General features: G+C 39.6%; 1 protein-coding gene across 8 annotated transcripts in view; it reads right to left on the minus strand.

The window, feature by feature from the left end:
* The window catches only part of PLPPR5 (phospholipid phosphatase related 5), a 121,087-nt gene that overhangs the window by 41,783 nt on the left and 60,156 nt on the right, over positions 1 to 19,148 (minus strand). For all 8 annotated transcript variants that reach the window (XM_082686485.1, XM_082686484.1, XM_082686487.1 and 5 more), the window contains one exon: positions 190 to 366. In XM_082686485.1, coding sequence (XP_082542611.1) covers positions 190 to 366 — 177 coding nt within the window. The remainder of the gene's footprint in view (positions 1 to 189; positions 367 to 19,148) is intronic.

The following is a 19,148-nucleotide window of genomic DNA, read 5'->3' on the forward strand; positions in this document are numbered from 1 at the left end:
TTTTCACCCCCAAATTTGACTTTAGGCAGAATAAATGAAGAAGGTGAAAGAAATGAATGACTTAAAATGTACATAGTATCATTTGACACACCACATTTAGGGAAACCTGGAAATTCACACTTGTATTCTCATCGGTGATTATAGAAGTTAATTAAAAATGCAGCAAAATCCAAATAAATTTGTACTTACCAGAAATACTGCTATAGATATTCCAACCAGAAAGCCTGCTATCACATCTGACCAATGATTTCGATATTCTGCTACTCTGTTGAGTCCAGTAAGAAAGGCCAAACACATTAAGCCCAAACATAAAACGGGCTTAGCAAGTCTTGTTCCTTTGGCTTTGATTGTGTTGGTAATGTACATCTGAAACATTAAATGAAAAATACAACTTTTCATGAAGGTACTTTCTTAATATATATCTGATATACTTGTATATTGTACACACATATATTTATAGACATATCTATGCCTATAGGGTTCAAATAATTAACTGTAGTTAAGAATTTTTTGAAGGAACTTTCTTAGAAGTAGAATTTTAAAAAGGTGATTATTTAATTTTACTTACCTGATATTTTCTGATGGCCAATTCTTATTAATATGAATCATCTAGAAACACTGAGCACTGACACTCCAACTGATTTTTAACTTTTAATGTACCTACTGAACTATTAATATTTAACTATTAATGTACCTATTGCTTTATCTGAATTGACATCTTAGATCACTACTGTTAGAAGGGGCAAACTGATGAAGGCACATTTTGAATGCTTGCATTTTTGTATGCCATATTGGGAGGATGGAGAATTGATAAGTCAGAACTTGTGACTATAGCTTTAAAAAATAAAATAAAGTTGATTTTCACTGAACAGACAGTGCTTTGAAGAAAGAATTTGAGGTTGAGTGCAGTGACAAGGTTTGCTTTTATGTTGTTTCAGAAATTGTGAAATTACTTTGTTTTAATTAAATTTTATCAGCCAGAATTAGGACAACAAAAAAACTTAACGACAATCAGGGAAAATGTCTCCTTAAAACAAACAATGAACAGATACCTACATTTTTGGTGTCTTCACATATGCTAATAAAGAGGATATAGTGCCAACTGACTGCCTAAATGAAATGTCCCCCCACTGGGAGCCACCACGCTCAAAAATAATTTGGTCTTTCTTCCACTCTGATTTATTCTATTGTTCAGTTGTTGATAATCTAAACTTATGTTACAACATAAGCAAAGCTGTTGACTGCAAGGGGAATGTGTCAGTTAATATATCCAGTCATTAGTAAAGTAATTATAAAGGAGGTGGCTTTGACAGTCCAATACGTTTTTATGGTATTAATGTCCGTGGGTATCTAACGCTGATGACACGCTCTGAAAAAATACTTAAAAAATGCATTGAATCACTTGCCTATTGCACTGTGTTGAATTTAAAAAAAAAAAAAAAATTGCCTGAGAGATTAAACCAAAAATCAGCGCTCAAGTTTTTCCTTTACAGCAGCCATTTCAGAATACTATGAAATTTAGTAATTATCTCCACCCCCCCCTCCCCTCAGCCACACACACACACCTTTTTTCCTCCTGGGCCAAGTTTGCAGCCCTGTTAGCTGCCAGAAGAGGATGCATGAATATTTAAACAGCCCATGTGATACAAAGCTTCTCTCTATCCAAGTTCTAGCCCTTTGCCATCTCTCTCCTGTCCCAAAAATCTAGGGCGGCGGGACGGGGGCGGGGGGGGGGGAGCTGAATTGTTTCACCTTTGGCCTGTGACCTTCGGAGCTGGGTACTCTAAGTCTGGGTGTGGCAGAGCTGAATAATTTCAGTGATGAAGGATAAGTAGACGTAAGGGTGAAACAAGAAGAGATGAGAGAGAGAAAATGCTGTTTCTGCCATTCTGAGAGAAGGTGTTACAGAGCTCTGCCCACACGAATAACAAGGCAGGGATATCACACCATTTCAGGTTGCCACGGATGCATGTAATGGAGTAATTCCTTATCTGACTAGTGCCTATGAATAGGAAGTGAAATTGGGGCTGCTTGTGAGGTTTTCTTTAACACAGCTATAACGTTGATTAATTCTGGCTTTTGCATTTCTTCACATCTGTCAGAACTCTAAACATACCCTGTCCTTATTAAGAGAAAATAAATGTGGGATGATAATTGAAGAGTATTAATATTACTAATATTCATTACAGCTATGATTTAGTGAGTGATCGCTGTTCAAGGCAATATTCTAAGTATCTTATGTTAATTACCTTATTAAAGTCTCCAAATAGCCATATAAGTCAGATCTCATCATTACCTTCATTTTGTAGATGAAAAAAACTGAATCAAGGTAAAGCTCATTATGAAGAAACACAATTTGGCTGTTGGGAGTGGTACTGTTGAAAATGGAAAGATGTAAATGAGAAGTAAAGCACCTCTTAATCTCTCTGTCTTCACTGATTTCTTGCATGGAGGAAACAGCCCATGGACATAAGCTGCGTATCAGCGAATACAAGAGAGTTGAAATCAGAGGAGGAACAAGGCTGCCGTAATATCATAGGGTGAAGCCACATTAATTCTCTGCTATTAGGGAGGAATAAGAAGTAACGGAAGTATGGTCTCTCTCTGTGTGGACAATCTCTCACAAAATCTATCTGGTTTTGGAAAGCATTCCCCCCTCATCCTCAAAGGGCATCTCAGATACTTGTCCCAGTTGTGTAGACTTAGAGTAATCTATAAGCTTGGGTGATGACTCTGCGGTTTCTTTTGAATGTTTGCTCCAGTTGCACTAATGACCCAAACATTGGTTATAAGGACTCCAAAGATGTAGTCTGGCTACAGTGCAGACTCATGAAGAAGCTTCCGTATGAGGAATAGACTGGGATTTGGCTCTTCCTTCACCAGATCCCCACTTAATGTCCAGACCCAGAAAGGAAAATGATTGAATTTTAAGGGTTATGTAAAAAGAGTGACATTTGTTCAAATACATTCAATTTTAAGGTGGATCATAGCATGTTTTGTAATATATTTTTCTAGAGCATAATCAGTTGCATGGATGTCACAAAAGAAAAATTAGAGAGTTTTCACTTATACTCGACAACTCTTGGGTACTTTATGAATATAAGTGCCTTTTAACCAGTCTAATTGTGTTATTCTTACAGAAAGTCTATTATTCCTAATTTGCAGGAGAGGAAATTACAGTGTAAGAATCTATTAAGCAAGTTGGGTACAGTACAGAAATTGATTATTTATGCTCTCTTGGTTTTTAATTCACTTATGAAACCATCTAGGTTAACCAGATGTCAAAATGTAGCTAAAATAAAACAAACAGAAGAGTGTATGTTTTGAGCAAGATCATATCCACTCAGTCCTCAAGGGTCAGTGGATGCTCACTACCTTCCAGAACCCTCTCATTATTTAACCTTTGTTAGCGGTCCCCGTCCACCCATTCCGTGAGCATTTCTCAGCACAAAGATGCAGAAACCAAAGTTGATCGGCCGCTGTCCACTAACTGTCTGGTATATGTTCTTTTACACTTTTCTCCTTGTGTATACAAATATATACAGCAACTAACATACACCTAAAGGGGTTTTGCTTATTTGTTTGCTTTTACTAAAGTGTAATCACCATGCCCATGTTCTTCAGAAGCGTGAATTGATTCACCTGTGATAATAAACATCCATCTGCTGGCTAAGTTGAGAAAGCACCGTATGATTTTAAAATACTAATTATATAAGTAAATAAAAATGAAAACAAACATTTGTGTTTGTTAAGCTCTGACTATACACCTGAAACTGTTTCTCTAAGAGGAGACATCTAAAGTGAGACCCAGGAGAAGGAGTCTGAGAGTTCCCAGCAAAGGGAAGTGGTGGGGGAATGACTGCTGAATTCTGTCAAATGCTTTTCCTGCGGCTACTGAGATGATTATACTGCTTTAAGCTTTTGCCACACAAATTGTCTGGCATATGTATTTGTTTACCTGCTATTGTCTTTCTCCTCTGTGTCTCTCTCACAGTGCCTAAAGCAATACCTAGTACAGGGCAGGCACCTATGATGGGAAGAACACAGCTCCCTAACGATGTCCATGCACCAATCCTATGAAACAGAAGAAGAGTGCCCCAAGCCAAAGAATTCACACAGACTCTAGAAGCTGTGAAAATCCAAGAATGAATTCTCCCCTAGAGCCTCCAGAAGGGAGGTAACTGGGCTGACCCTTGATTTTATCCTAGTGAGACCCATGCTGGATTTCAGAACAGCAGAACTGCAAGATCGTAAATTTTAAGCCACCAGGTGTGTGATAATCTGTCATGGTGTTAAAAGAAAACCACTACCTTCAATCAATATGGGCTCAGCGTGTGAATAAAGAAACATTCTGGGATTTGTAAAACTGGTCCAATGGAGGAGGTAACTGTGGCCTAGGGATTAGCGCATCCACTTTGCAATCAGTAAGATCTGGTTTAGTTCTTAGCTCTGCTGCTCATGTAGACAAGTTATCCAATATTTAAGCCTCGGTCTCCTTATGTATAAAATGTAAATGATCACGAAAGCATCATTGCACAGTACTGGAAGGACTAAAGACACAATATAGGGGAAGTTCTCAGTACAGAGCTTGGCTCACAGTAAGTGCCTGGTAACTGCAAGGGTTAAGTCAGTGCCAGGCCGAAGAACACGGAAGTCCGGGACCTACAGTGCTGCATGATCATGAAGAGGGCGCCTGGTGAGTGGGGATTATTAGGTACGTGGTGGCGTCATGGCCGAGCATGCGGAGAACTTGGTTCCTTCGCTTGTTTCTAGGCTCCTTTCACCTTTTCCTTATGCCATTTTGTAGCTTTTGTTTTCTTTCTTCTAAGTTCTCTGTCTAAAGACAGCCACTAATTGTTTATTTGCAGTCTGTTTGTTGCCCCCTACTCTTATGCTTTGGCTCTTCTTTCCTACAGACAAAATGACCTCAATTCCACCCATCAGTATGGAAATAACTCAGTGGCCAGATCCCTCAGCAACACGACATTCCGGTGCTTTTGACGTACTGTAGTCCTCCTCCCAAAATGTAGAGTCCAAAACAGAGATATGGTCAGGGGTGCATATCTCCTGACCAGGTGAGGGTATAACTTACTTTTCTGGATTGCACCTTATGGTCTTACTCATGGATCTATATATTATAATTTGGTTAGGAATGGATCATCTTTAAGCTGATTTCCAGGTTTTGACTATTTTGATTAATACAGCCTAAAAAAGGAATAGGTTTTTTGGTTTTTGTTTTTCAATAACTACATAGCAGTACTGGTCAGAGTGTTTGTGACTTCCTCTCATGGAGTGATGCCCTAGCAATTCCCCTACTTTGGATTCCCAGGATTACTCAAAAAGTCAAACTTCTTAATTATTTTCAAATTAATATTTCACCCTGCCAATGCCATTTTGAACTTTTATGATGACATCTATTTTCTTTGTTCTTTCTCTGAGCTTCTTGTTAACTCTACACAGCATCAAAGATAGAACTTCATGGCACTCTAGTAGAGATTTATTTGCAAGTTGGTATGGACACACTGAGCACTATCTTTTAGGTTCATTTATTAAGCCAGCTGCACAGTGTCCTGAATGTCTTACTGTTGTATCCATACTTATTTACATTCATAGATTTGTCAAATAGCAATGTAAAGGTGTCTGATAAGGTGTGTCATAGAATGGTGATGGGAGGTAATACAACAGAGGAAAGACCATAGACTTTGTACCAGACAGATTTGTGTTCACATAATTCAGACCTTTCAGGGCTATGAGAGGGGAGTGCAATAAACAGTAGTATATTGAAGTCATAATTTTTATATACTGCAATCTAGATTGTATAAAGCACGCAGCTACTTTATTTTCCATAACTGATCTAAACTCCATCATGAGCATCCATCCAAGACTGAACAGGAACAGAATAGGGGAGGGAGGAATGTTTAATAAACCATCGGGTTGTTTTTTCAATTTCTCACTCTTCCCCTTCTGGCAAAATGGCACTGGAGTCCAGTTGGCGGTCTGCCCAAGTGGGGAGGCAACCTCAGAGCAGCCACAGGTCTGTCAGTGTGGCCTCTTCATTTTTGCTGGCTTCCACAGCCCTGTGCTTCTCCCACGTGGTCTCCCCTGGGTGCTCTGCTGACAATCACTGTTGAATGTCCTTGTGAACCCAATGCTGACTTGTTCCATCGAGGCTCACATGCTGTAAAATTCCTCTGAATCTCCCGCACATCTTCCTGCCAGCCCCAGGTGCGCTGCCTGTTCTCTCCAGCTCTGCTGTAGGGTCCCCTGGTTCCCATTACACTCATCTCTGCTGCCTGCCCTACCTGCTCTTGGGGTGCCCTGAGGTTGAATTCTTCCAATTGCAAGATGGAAATGACGTAAAGGCCATTTATCTTCTGCTTTCTTTTCAACTTCTGTGCAGTTTCTATTATCTGGTGACTAATTTCCTTCTCAGAGATCCTAACTCGGGTGCTCAGTCAGATGATCACATCTGCCATTCTGGTCTTTGCTCTCCTCCAATCTTCCCACTCCCTAGGCCCAGAAATGCACCTTCTCCTCCCTTAGGTTGACGGTTCCACCTCTTACATTAGATCTTGTGTTCTCTGTAATACTGGCTCATGATAGTCAAATCTTTAACTTTTGCTTTTGGTACGTAAAGGTAGTTTTGGGGTTTAGAAATTCCCATTCTCTTTTGACAAAAAGAGATTTGATTATTAAAACTAAATAGTGTCTTCTTTTTGGACAGATACTGGCTCATCGCTTTCCTACCCACCCTTGACTGAGGTATAATTTGTAAATAATAATTTTGTTATGTATATATATTGTTAAGTAATCACCACAATCAAACTAATTAATATATCCATTTCTTCACAGAGTTATCATTTTGTGTGTATGTGTGTGAGACCATTTAGGACACACCTGCTCTCTTAACAAATTTTAAGTATGCAATACAGTATTGTTAACTATAGTCACATTGCGGAACATTAAATCTCTGCGAGGTAAATATACCACATATACAATGGAACACTATTCTGCCTTAAAAAAAAAAAAGGAAATACTACTATTTTTGACAACATGGATGAACCTGAAGGACATTATGGTAAGTGAAATAGCCAGACACAGAAAGAAAATACTGCATGATCTCTCTATGTAGAATCTAAAATAGTCAAAATCATAGAAGCAGAGAATAGAGAGTGATAGTTGCCAGGAACTGGGGAAAAGGGAGATGGGGAGATGACAGCCCTTCTTTTATGGACCACCCTTCTCTAAGGCAAATGAATAACAGATGAGAAATCCTAGAGCTATGTTGTCCAATGGTAGCCACTAGCTAGTACAGCAACTGACCATTTGAAATGTAGTTAGTGGAAACAAGGGATTTGATTTTTTAATTTTATTTAACTTTAGTTAATTCAAATTTCGAAACTAGTGTTTGACTTGATTATTAGAAACATTTTAAATATGTTTGGAACAAATTAGGTATGTGTGTCTAGTTTTTACACTGTGAATTCTATGAAGCCTAAATACAGATAAAGTATTTCAGATGAAAATTTAGTTTCCATCTGAGATGTAATGCAAGTGTCAAATAAACACACTGGATTTCAAAAACTTGCCAAGAAAGGAATGCAAAATTAATAATTTTATGTTGATACATGTTGAATTGGTGATATTCTAGATATGTTCAGTCATATGAAATAGATTTTAAAATTAATCTCACCATTTTTTAAGCTTCTTTAATGTGACTACTGAAAAATTAAAAATCATATATGTGGCTCATTTTATGTTTCTATTGGATAATCTAAATAATCTATTTGGTAATGCTGACCTAAATAAGAGCATCATGATAGAAAGGGAATGAAAAATATATCACTTAATCGGAAAAAAAAATTGCAGGCATTTCACCATTTATTGCTATTTTTTAATTTAATTATTATATTGGTTGGAGTTGGGTATTGAACCTAAAAGCATTTTTGGGGTACCTGGGCTTTATCAGACAACAGTTATCTATATCTTTATATCTATATTTATCTTTTACATCTATTCACATTACAGTTTAAATAACACATAATGTGATAAAGTGATATTTTGGACTTATTTTGAATTTTCAGAGTCAGTCTACTTTTTTCAGGTTCTAATGATCATAACATCTACTTTTCAACATTTGACTTCATCAAAGTTAAACATTTTTTTTGTATTTTACTGACAGTCATTAGGTGCTCAGGAGATTCCGCACGTAGTTACTGTAAACCAAGAGGAAAAGCTCAAAATAAGAGTTTAATATTTTGGGTTAAAATGTCAACCCAGCTTTCATTAGTTTTGTGACTTTAGCCAAATTACTTATCTGCATCTTATTTTTATAACATTTAAAAAATTAAAATGGCAGTAATAGTTTGTAGGATTTGGCTCAAGAAATTACACAAGGAATGCAAATTTTGGCACCAGGAAGATTTTTGTTTATTTTGTTACTTGAATCCATTTAAGGGATTAAAAAGAGATTATTTAGATTAAAACTATATATTTTCTGGGAGAACCAATACAATCAGTTGCCTAGCATGTGGGTATGGGGATAAAGGTCCTTAAGCATACTGTAGCTAAAAAATGAAGGGAAGTTATCCATTTCCTTACAATATACTTAGTGGATCCCTAACAAAAGATTACATAATCATGAACACAGAATTTATCATGTAGTTGATGTCCTTGAATGGGCAACAGTAGGGAGTCACAAATGTGATGTGAGTAACAACACCCTCAGTGTTCAGGACCAGCTGGTACATGCAGTTAAGATCTGAATATGCTCAGTGACTCAGCTGCCCTCAGCACAATGGCCAATTGATGGTTTGGTTGTAAATAACAGCTCCTTCATCACTGACACATTTACCTTATCCCTGAAGTGCAGCCGTGGCTGATTGAACATGGAGCCCATTTCTCTCCAGTGTGACCCTCCCCCCACATCCCCAGAAATGTATTGTATGCGTGGCCCTTCATCTCTCAGCTAGCAAAATCAAAACACTTTGACTTGACATTTTCTCCGTCTAAAATCAAGAACCACACACAGTCACCATTTAACATTTGTTTTCCATATACCAGATAAAAAGTAAAATAATATTTAGATAAAGACAGGCTGTCATAAAAAAAAATGATAAGCGGTTATCTTTTTTTCTGATTGTGATACAAGGAAAAGAAAAACTATGCGCTGGTTGAAGAATTACATGCAAGCAAAAGATACTTGATTCCTATGATTTTAAGAACTCTGTCATATCTAAGATTTAATGTTTGCTGATTAACAAGTAAGAACTAAAATTAATATGTAAAAGATGGATCTGGAGATCTTTAAATACTACACAAATGTGCATTTGACTGCTAGATGAAGTTAGGAATCAGTTTTAGTTTAACTTAGAGGCAAACGAAGAAAATACAACACGCAAAGCTATTAAAATACCCAAGTTAAATGTCAGGGACAAGAAATGAGTGGTAAAATGGCAAAAGCACATCTCAACTATCTCTGCCTAAAATCCTCAATACTGTTTAAATTTGTGGATAAGGGGGGTTCATATTTTCTCTCAGACTTACCTCAGTTCAGGGAAGAAACTATAATTAATGAGCATGTAATTAATCGCAGACATGATCTCTGTAAGATATGCACTATACATCTCCATATAACATATAGAATCAGAAAGATTTTAAATATTAAGAACTGGGTTCACATCTTGAGATATCACCTTAAATTATTCAATAACAGGAAGAACTCATAGCTTAAAACGATCAATGTCCTATCACAATGAGGAAGAGAAACGTGTGCCCCAGGGCAAACACACATAACACACACAGAGTCTCGTAGTAGTCACTGTGGCCATAAGTGAACTGAGAATATATATATATATACATTGTTATGCCCGAGTTTTCGCATCTGAGAGACCACCAAGGAGCCAAGCACCAATACAATCACACGAGGGTTTATTTGACAAGCTTAAGCTTGGGCCCAAGTATACCTGACACAGCAGAGTAGGGACTTGGACCCCGAGCCAGATTACAGTCAGAGTTTTTAAAGGCAGAGTAGGGGTGGACTCGGAGGTGGGTGAGGACAAAGGGGGTTATGGATGATGTAAGTCTCTAAGGAATTTTGGAAGCGAGGTTTCCAGGATCTTGAGGGGTTAGCTGTTGTCTGAGGAAAAAGTTATTCATTACCAATAATAAAAGTCTTCTTGTGAGACCCTTTAGATGTTTATCAGTGGGTCATATACTTGGGAATGATTCTCGACACTATCTTGGAGGTTTAGAGATAAAGTTTCCTAAAGGAATTGTTAAAGTAGACTTACAGGATTCTGGTCGGACTTGTCAGGGGGTCAGTCAGGCTAGCATTGTCCTTAGCACAATCTCAAGGTGAGGGCAGTTAAGTCCCCAGGGGAGAGCCACTCTGTCTGTTTCAAGGGCTTGTCAATAGGTGAGGAATTTTAATGATTTTCTTCTCCCTCTGTTTCCCACATCAGCTAAACTCGAGGTGGGATGACCTTAATTTTCTAGACCTCCACATACATATAGGTTTGCAACTGGCAGCAAAGTACTTTATCAATTTTACACTAATTTCAGTAAACATCATAAATATCAGAAATATTAACCACAGCTTCACATTTTGAGGTATTGAACAGCATGCTCATAGGATATCACTGACTTCATTCCTAATGCTCATCTGGGACTAAATCACAGGGGTGGGGAGACTTCCTAGTTGGTCATCTGGGGGTCTCAGGAGGTCCCTCCTCTCCCCTGTTTCAGGGTTGGAGATTTCCCTCCCCCACTCCCTCAATTTTCATTTAACTAAAAAAACTGCCTAGATTCACCCCCCCATTGTACTTTAACCTGATTTTCAGCTTTCACCTCACTACCCCTCAAGTTGCAGAAGGAAAGTGGAAAGCATGAGCCCTGGTGTTTGGCCACTTTTCTCTCACACCCTCAAGCTTCTACCCTTCATTCCAAGACATTCTAGGTTTGGGGCAAACAAGTTGCCAGATGTCAAAAGATCCTCTCTCCCAGGTGCCTGCCCTGTATCTCAAATCACATTCTCAACCTCCACCCCAGTTGTTGGGAGAATGATCTCTTGTTCGTTTTGCTACTCAGCATTTGGTCTCATAATAAGTATTGGGAAATGACATCATTTTTGTTTTGAAACAATGTATATTTTTCTCTTTTGCTAGTTTATGAAAGATAGAAATGCCTTTTCTTCTTTGTCACCTCAGTGGCTGGCATGATTTACTCTCAATGGCTACTTAATCAAAATACAAGTTAAAATTAACTGAGTGCTTTCTGTGCATCCAAGACTACGCCAAGTGCTGTATGTGTAATTATGTAACCTAAATAATCCTATGGCATGGGAACTTAACAGGACAGGTAAGAAAGACATAGAAGGTTAAGTAACTTGTCCATGGACTTAGGGCTACTAGCAATGAAGCAGGGTTCTGAACTCAAGCAGCCTAACTATGAAGTCCGTGCTCTGACTGCCACAGACTGTATGAATAGAGAGGTCTCTGCCTCAGTCTGTGGGGGGCAGCTGGGGCTTGAGGAGTTCTTTGAACAGAGGTGAGGGCGTGTACAAAGGAGACACGGGAGGAACTGAAAATAACTACAAGTGTCAGACAGAAGGCTGTGTGGCTGGGTGTGTGGGGGAGCCCTGGGAGGGACTGCCGAGAGGGGAGCAGCAGAAAATTAAGATAAAGAGGTTAACAGGAGCCAAGTTACCAAAGGATCTGTGGGTCAAGTGAGGGAGTTTGGATTTTTAGGAAAAGGAAAATGGAGAGCCCTTACGGGGACAGGAACAGAAATGACAGGAGCAGAGTTGAGTTTTAAAGTGTCACTTTGGCTGAAGTGGTTCCAGGTGTTGGGTGGTCATGTCCTGAACTGCAGTTATGAACAGATTAGATAAATAATTAGGAAGTTGATTTGGTAAGACTCATTAGTTAATAAGATGTGTGTATGTGTGTGCACATGCACATGCATTTGAATGGATGAGTCTGAACTGAGCAGAAACTGGTTGTGGTGGAAAGTAAGGTGAGTAAGGAACAGAGTATAACTGATCCCAAGACTCAACAGCTGGCAGAAAAGTTTCCAGTGAGGAAGTCTAGCTACCCACCTGGAGGGGCAATGATGTTCACATATACACCAAGAATCAAAATACTTTACCTGTTTTGTCATGAAAAGTGGGCTCCATGGCAGTCCTACAGGACTATTAGCACTATATGCTAAGTACATTAATGAGTTAAACAGACTTTTGAAGGCTGACATAGGTACTGAAACTCCATGTGTGACACAGCTGCTAACGTGCACATCAGCACAGCGGCTGGGTACATAAGATGACTTGGGAATATAGGAAGCACTGAATGAATGAATGAACATACTGCTTTTGAACCTAGATTTGTGTCTATATTACACTGATAACATCTAACTAGAAAAAAATATACAAATTCCACAAATATGTTTCCATAAATAATTTAACTCTGTGTCTTTTATACCTCGTATGTATTTTAGCTATTTTTTGAAGTATGTAGTAGTTTTTATATTTCAGAAATAATGTCCAAGAAGCTCTTTCTCAGAATACTATTGGTTTTTTGAAAAATTAATGGCTCTTGTAAAAGAATCTACTTTCTTTCCTATCTTCACCTTGCAGGAAGCATCTGCATTTGGTGGCCATAGTGAGGGGGTCATGCCGTGGGTGGACTCAGAGCATCTGACTTCTAGTCCTAGAAGACTGTCCAGTAGACTGGAGATCTGACATTGGTGAGTGACATATCCCCTCTGAGCCTTAGTTTCATCATTGGTCAAATGTAAAAAGTAGTGATGCAATCCTTTATTGTTGTGAAGTATTCCAGAATTCACAATATTTTTAGATTTTGGAAAGTTAAAGTGATGCATGTACTCCTCATTACAGGACACCCTCAATCGGTTCAAATGCCACACGCTACAATGAAACAAACTCACATTCCTACATTTAAATATATGGATACTTACACAAGGAGAATAAATAAGCCTATAAGTTAGCTTCACATTAATTCACCGAATTAATTCACAGAAGATCAGGTTTGCCATTAAAAAGGTTCAAGTCTGATCACCAATTCCAATGAAGGAGTAACGGGGAGCGAGCAGGGAGATTATCCAACACCAGCCATAAGAATTCCCCAGACACCGAGTGTCCTAGAACTCAATTCAATTCTGACACTACCTACCCGAAGATAGCACCAGATTCCACAGGTTAAGGGCTCACGACTGCCTCTCCCCACCACTTCGGGACACAAATTGCAGCCCCATTTACAACCTGTGCTTCTGACCTACTGGCTGCAGGGTGGAGGTTCCGATGACCCCACCCCCCTTCTTGGGTTTGATCCATTTACAAGAGTGGCTCCCAGAACTGACAAACATTTCACTTGCTAGATCACTGATTTATTATAAAAGGATATAGCAGCCAGATGGAAGAGTTGCACAGGGCAAAGCATGGGAAAAGGCATGGAGCTTCCATTCCCTCTCCAGGTGCACCTCTCTCCCCCAATCTCCACTCCTTCATCAACCCAGAAGCCCACGGAGCTCCTTATGGATCTTTAATGTAGGTTTCTTTACAGAGGCATGGATGATTAAATCATCGCCCGGGGTAATGACTAGACTGAAGTCAGGGGTGGGACTGAAAGTTTCAATCCTTTGATCCTGGGGTTTGCTCCCTTGGCAACCAGCCCTTGTCCTTGGGTTACCTGGAGCTTTCCAAAGGTCATCTTATTAACATAACAAAGACATGTTTCTCACTCTCCTCACAAGAAATTCCAAGGGTTTTCAGAGCTGTGGGCTAGAACTGTGCATGAAGACCAAATATATACATGCTATATAAATCAAAAAATCACAGCCACCCAAAAAACACACATCTTGAGGCATGCAGTGAAGAGAGCAAAGGCACTAAGGAGTACAGACTAAGGCTTGCTCTCAGAAGAGTGATTAGATGTAACTGGACTAAGTTCAAGAATGATGTGGAGAAAACTAGTCTGGCCTTGAAAGCTATGTGAAGGAATGTGTTACTGAACCTGAGGAGAGAAGATCGGTACCATAGGGGCTTAAGGCCCTAGAGGAAGATATGCTTGGCTGGTGGGACAGCAGAGGCTACGGGGGAAGAAGGAAGATGGATGGCAGGGATGCTTGGCTCTCGCTACTTCATCAGAATAAGGGGCACGAAATCTGGAAACCGGAGACATGGAAATCTGACCATACTCAGGAGATAAACCTCAATGGCAGCATGAGAGACAGGAGATTATTTCACAGGCATGTTTCCTAAACTCTTTTGGTTTGCTGGGGCTTGGAACTTAGGTGGCAATGGGACATGGCTGAGGGGCAGAGGAAGGAGTGGGCAGGTAGGCAGGAGTGTGCTTATGGATGGACGGGAGCTGGTGCCTGGCAAACATGTTATCCCCCACGGCAAAAATATGGCAGTGAAGGGAAGACGGGTTGTATGTTCCTAGGTAGGCAAGAAAAGATTTCCTAGAATACTATTAAAAACACACTATATGCCAGAAAAAGTTAAGTAAAAGTTCAAAAATAATGTCAGGCTCAAGAGAAGGAAAGCGATGTGGATGGAATTCATTCATTTATTCCCTTATTCATTTTCTTTTTTAAAGATTGTATTTATTTATTTTAGAGAGAGAGAGAGAGAAGACGAGGGGAGGAGCAGAAGGGTAGAGATGAGCAGACTCCTGGGTGAGCACAGAGCTGGACCTGGGGCTTAATCCCACAACCCTGAGATCACAACCTGAACTAAAACCGAGTCGGATGATCCACGGATTGAACCACCCAGAAGCCCCTTCCCTTACTCATTTTCAATTAACATTTATTGTGCCTTTACTGCATCATTGACAATGTGCTTGGGCTAGTGCTATAGAGATGGGGAAGGCTTTCCTTGTTGTTCTTCAGGAACTCTTAGTCCAAGAAAAAAGAGAGACGTGTGAAAAGATCCTTATAAGACAAGTCAATCGTAAGAATAATTGAGATATGGATACAGGGGCATAAATCACAGAAAGAATGAACAGAAAATAGAAGTTGAATTGATCACGTGTTTACTATGCCCTGACTATGAAATGACACGTAAGACCTTTTGCTTGCCTTGAGGAAAACTGAACCAACAACACAGATCTGGGGGAAGAGCCAGGTAGGTTCCTGTGGGGGCTTTTTTGTAATACTGAAAGATAGAAGAAGAAAGGGGGGAGGAAGAGAATTTAAGGCAGGGAAAGAGAGAGGATACATCCTGCAAAGAGAAGGTTCCAAGTTCCTTTACCCAAAGAGCAAGTTCAGTAATATGAATGAGCCAAGATGAATGAGTAAAGAAAAAGCCAACAGCAAGGGAGATTGAGGTGAACGGGCTCAGCCGTATGTTAAGAAGAAAATGAAGCAAAGGGACCGAGGCCAACAGAAGAGAACACCTGTCTTCTAGAGTGGGGAGCCACGCTCGGTGCCAACTAGTCATTGTTATTGGTGAATATAAGTCCAGGGCTACCACAGCACTAGTGCTTCAAAAATAAGTAGATATATTGCTCTGATAGGAAATTCTACAACTAAAAAGTTGGGGGAAATAATTACATTTTTAAAAATACACTACACAGATACAGATCCATCTGCTAGTTGGACTAGTCACATGCCCCTAGTTCATATCCCTACATGGGCAAGAGAGAGGGAGTTAAGCTCAGAGTGGAGACGAGTCGTTAACTCCATTGCACTCAGAATAAAGCTCCAACTTTTACTGATGCGGAAGGGCCTCTCCAACATGACCTTTTCTCGTTTCTCCAGCCTCAACTTCTCCCTCCCTTCCCAGAGGCTGTGCTTTCGCCATGACAAACCGCTTGTAATCCTCACCATACGCTCTGCCATTCCATCTGAGTCCTTGCAGTAGGTTGAATTGTGACCCCTACAAAGATACGTCCAAGTCCTCATCCCTGAAACCTGGGAATGGTACCTTATTTGGAAAAAAGAGGGTGTTTGTAGATATTATTAAGTCAGGAGTCTTGAGATAGACCAGCGTCTTCATAAGGAGAGCGGACACAGGTAGATGAGAAAGGGATAAACACAGGAAAAGGCCGCGTGGTCATGGATGTAGAGATGGAAGTAAGCTGTCACAAGCCAAGAAAAGCCTAGAGTCAGAAGCTAAAAGATGCAAGGAAGGACTCTCCCCCGGAGACTCCAAAGAGAGCACGGTCCTGCTGACCACCTTGTTTCAGACTTCTGGCTGTCAGAACTGTGAGAGAATGGATTTCTGCTGTTTTAAACCCCCCAAGTTTGTGGAGATTTAGTATGGCAGTCATAGGAAACTAATATACTCCTCAACCACCTACTCTCCTTGCCTGGCTCTCTTTCCCTGAGAAATCACTTCTGTTACCTGGAAACCTTCTGGCCACCCGACTACCCTAGGTCCATTTCTATGAAAGCACTTAGTACACATTTTATTGGTAGTATGGGGTACTCTGTTGGTTATGAACTGAACTGTGTCCCCTCAAAATTTTTATGTTAAAGCCCTAACCTCCAATGGGATGATGTTTAGAAATAGGGCCTTTAGGGAGATAACTAAGATTTAATGAGGTTTAAAGATGGGGCCCTAGCTGACAGGATTGGTGTCCTTATAAGAAGAGAAAGAGAACCAGAGAGTTCTCCCTTCACACAGCACAGAGAAAAGACTATATGAGGACACAGGAAGGAGGTAGTTGTCTGCAAACCACACAGAGAGGCCTTACCAGCCCCCAACCCTGATGGCACCTTGATCTTGCACTTTTGGTGTCTAGAATTCAGAGAAAATAAGTTTTTGCCGTTTAAGCCATCCAGTCTATGGTATTTTGTTATGGCAGCCCTAGAAGATTAATATAACCCCTCACCTTCCAGCCCCATCCAAGAGTTTAGCATGTGGCCCAAGATCAGGGGTTGAGCGTCATTGTCTCTGAATCTTCAAAACACCAGAGGTGCCCAAGTGGACAGATACATAATTGAATGAATGGCTATTTTCAGTATTTTGGAATTAAACCAATTTTTAATAGTTTGATGTTTTTAATCTAAATTTTTCTTTGAAATGTGGTACACACATTGTAAATTGAGATAAAAATGGAGTAAATCAAGGTTCTTTTATTCTGAGCCCTTTTGGACATTTCTTATCAGACATTAAGATAATTGATGACATTGACAATTACTGAAACACTCAATCCAGGTCTGTGAATTTAAAGGAAAAGATAAAAGGTCACTACTTTAAAAAAAAAAAAGTCCTGAGAATTGTGTGACCACAAGGTCAATACAAGTCAATGTTGTGAGGTGTCTGATAAAATAACAAAGTAGACAGACTGAACCAAATAAAAAAAAAAAAAAAAACTTAAGGCCATCTTATTTTTATTAGCATTGGGTCAAATTTTGAGGTGTTTGTGTAAATATCAGATCTCTGAAATCCCTTAATAATTATATTTGTAAAGTACTTTAAGGTCGTACAATTATAGAATTACAAAAGAAGGAAATTTATAGAAAATACAGATGCCTTGAAACTGTATTTCATGAATTCTTAGGAAATTCACAGAGGAGTTTCTAGAGTATTTATGAGGACAGAGGTGGGGAAGAAGGGTGGATTACATGAGTAGATGTTACCAGGGCTGATTATCTAATTTTCAGAGTCCCATGTAAAATGCAAATGTGAAGCCCCTTGTTGGAAAATCATTAAGCATGTCGAGATGGTGACAGCTGAGCATTAAATCAAGTGTGGGACCCGCCTGAGCATGGGGCCTGTGTGAAAACACAGGTTATACACTCATGAAACTGGCTCTGTGTGTTATGATTCCCAGTTTAGAAAGTTATGGAGTACTATGCCTCCATCGGAAAGGATGAATACCCAACTTTTGTAGCAACATGGATGGGACTGGAAGAGATTATGCTGAGTGAAATAAGTCAAGCAGAGAGAGTCAATTATCATATGGTTTCACTTATTTGTGGAGCATAACAAATAGCATGGAGGACAAGGGGAGTTAGAGAGGAGAAGGGAGTTGGGGTAAATTAGAAGGGGAGGTGAATCATGAGAGACTATGGACTCTGAAAAACAATCTGAGGGTTCTGAAGGGGCGGAGGGGGGGTGGTGGGAGGCTGGGGGTACCAGGTGGTGGGTATTAGAGAGGGCACGGATTGCATGGAGCATTGGGTATGGTGCAAAAAACAATGAATACTGTTATGCTGAAAAGAAATTAAAAATAAATTAATTAATTAATTTAAAAAATAAAGTTACTTGAATTACAATGGGCAAAAAGACAGCTATTAGGAAAATTTTATTGATAATCCAAGCAAGTGATGATGATGAGAGTCTGAACCAAGTTCACAGAAGTGGGAGTAAAGTGATCAGGCTAAAGTAATACCTCCTAGGACTGTCTAATGTTGCTATTTAATTTCCTCTATGTTATTTATATTCATAAATGACTCCACTTATAATCAACACCACAGAGCTCCAAGAAATAAAAGTACCCAATAAGAACATTTTATGGAATAAGAAAAATCAATTGCAGAGTGAGTTAAAAGGCCCTATGATTCTCTGTTAAAAAAATGGCCCAGATGAATTAGTGGGCAGCACTGTAAGTTAAACGTAATAGCAATGAATGTATAAGGCACTTAAATACAAGAAATATGCCTGATTTATGTGTAGTGGCTTCCTATAGTGTTTCTTATCTGATGAATGCACTGAGATTTCTGGCTCACTCCAAGAAGCCAATAGCTCTGGAACACAGCTTATGCCACTGCCATGTGAGCGGCAAGGGACCATGATGTGAGTCAAAACTGTACTCCTGGGAAACTACAGAGATGTTAGCCGCGCAGACCCAAGGTTAAGAGACCTCAAATTCTACACTGTCAGCTCCTGGGGGTATATTTCAGTGACTGGGGAGACTGTGGAAGGCAGTACTTCAAAGCACACTCAAGAGGCATTCTGGATTCAGATCCTAGCTCTAGCATATACTGTGTGACTCTGAGCAAGTTATTAAATTTCTCTGAGCCCCAGTTTTCTCATCTTTAATTTAGGAACTATCATAGTACATATGGTGTGCAAGCATGAGGACTGAGCAAGATTAAATAAAGTACTTAGCACAGTACTGGCACACATAGTAAAAGGATGTTACTTATTATTCAGCAGTTCATACAAATACAGGTTCCCT

Source organism: Mustela nivalis (genome assembly GCF_964662115.1).
Source record: "Mustela nivalis genome assembly, chromosome: 10".
Classification (NCBI taxonomy): domain Eukaryota; kingdom Metazoa; phylum Chordata; class Mammalia; order Carnivora; family Mustelidae; genus Mustela; species Mustela nivalis.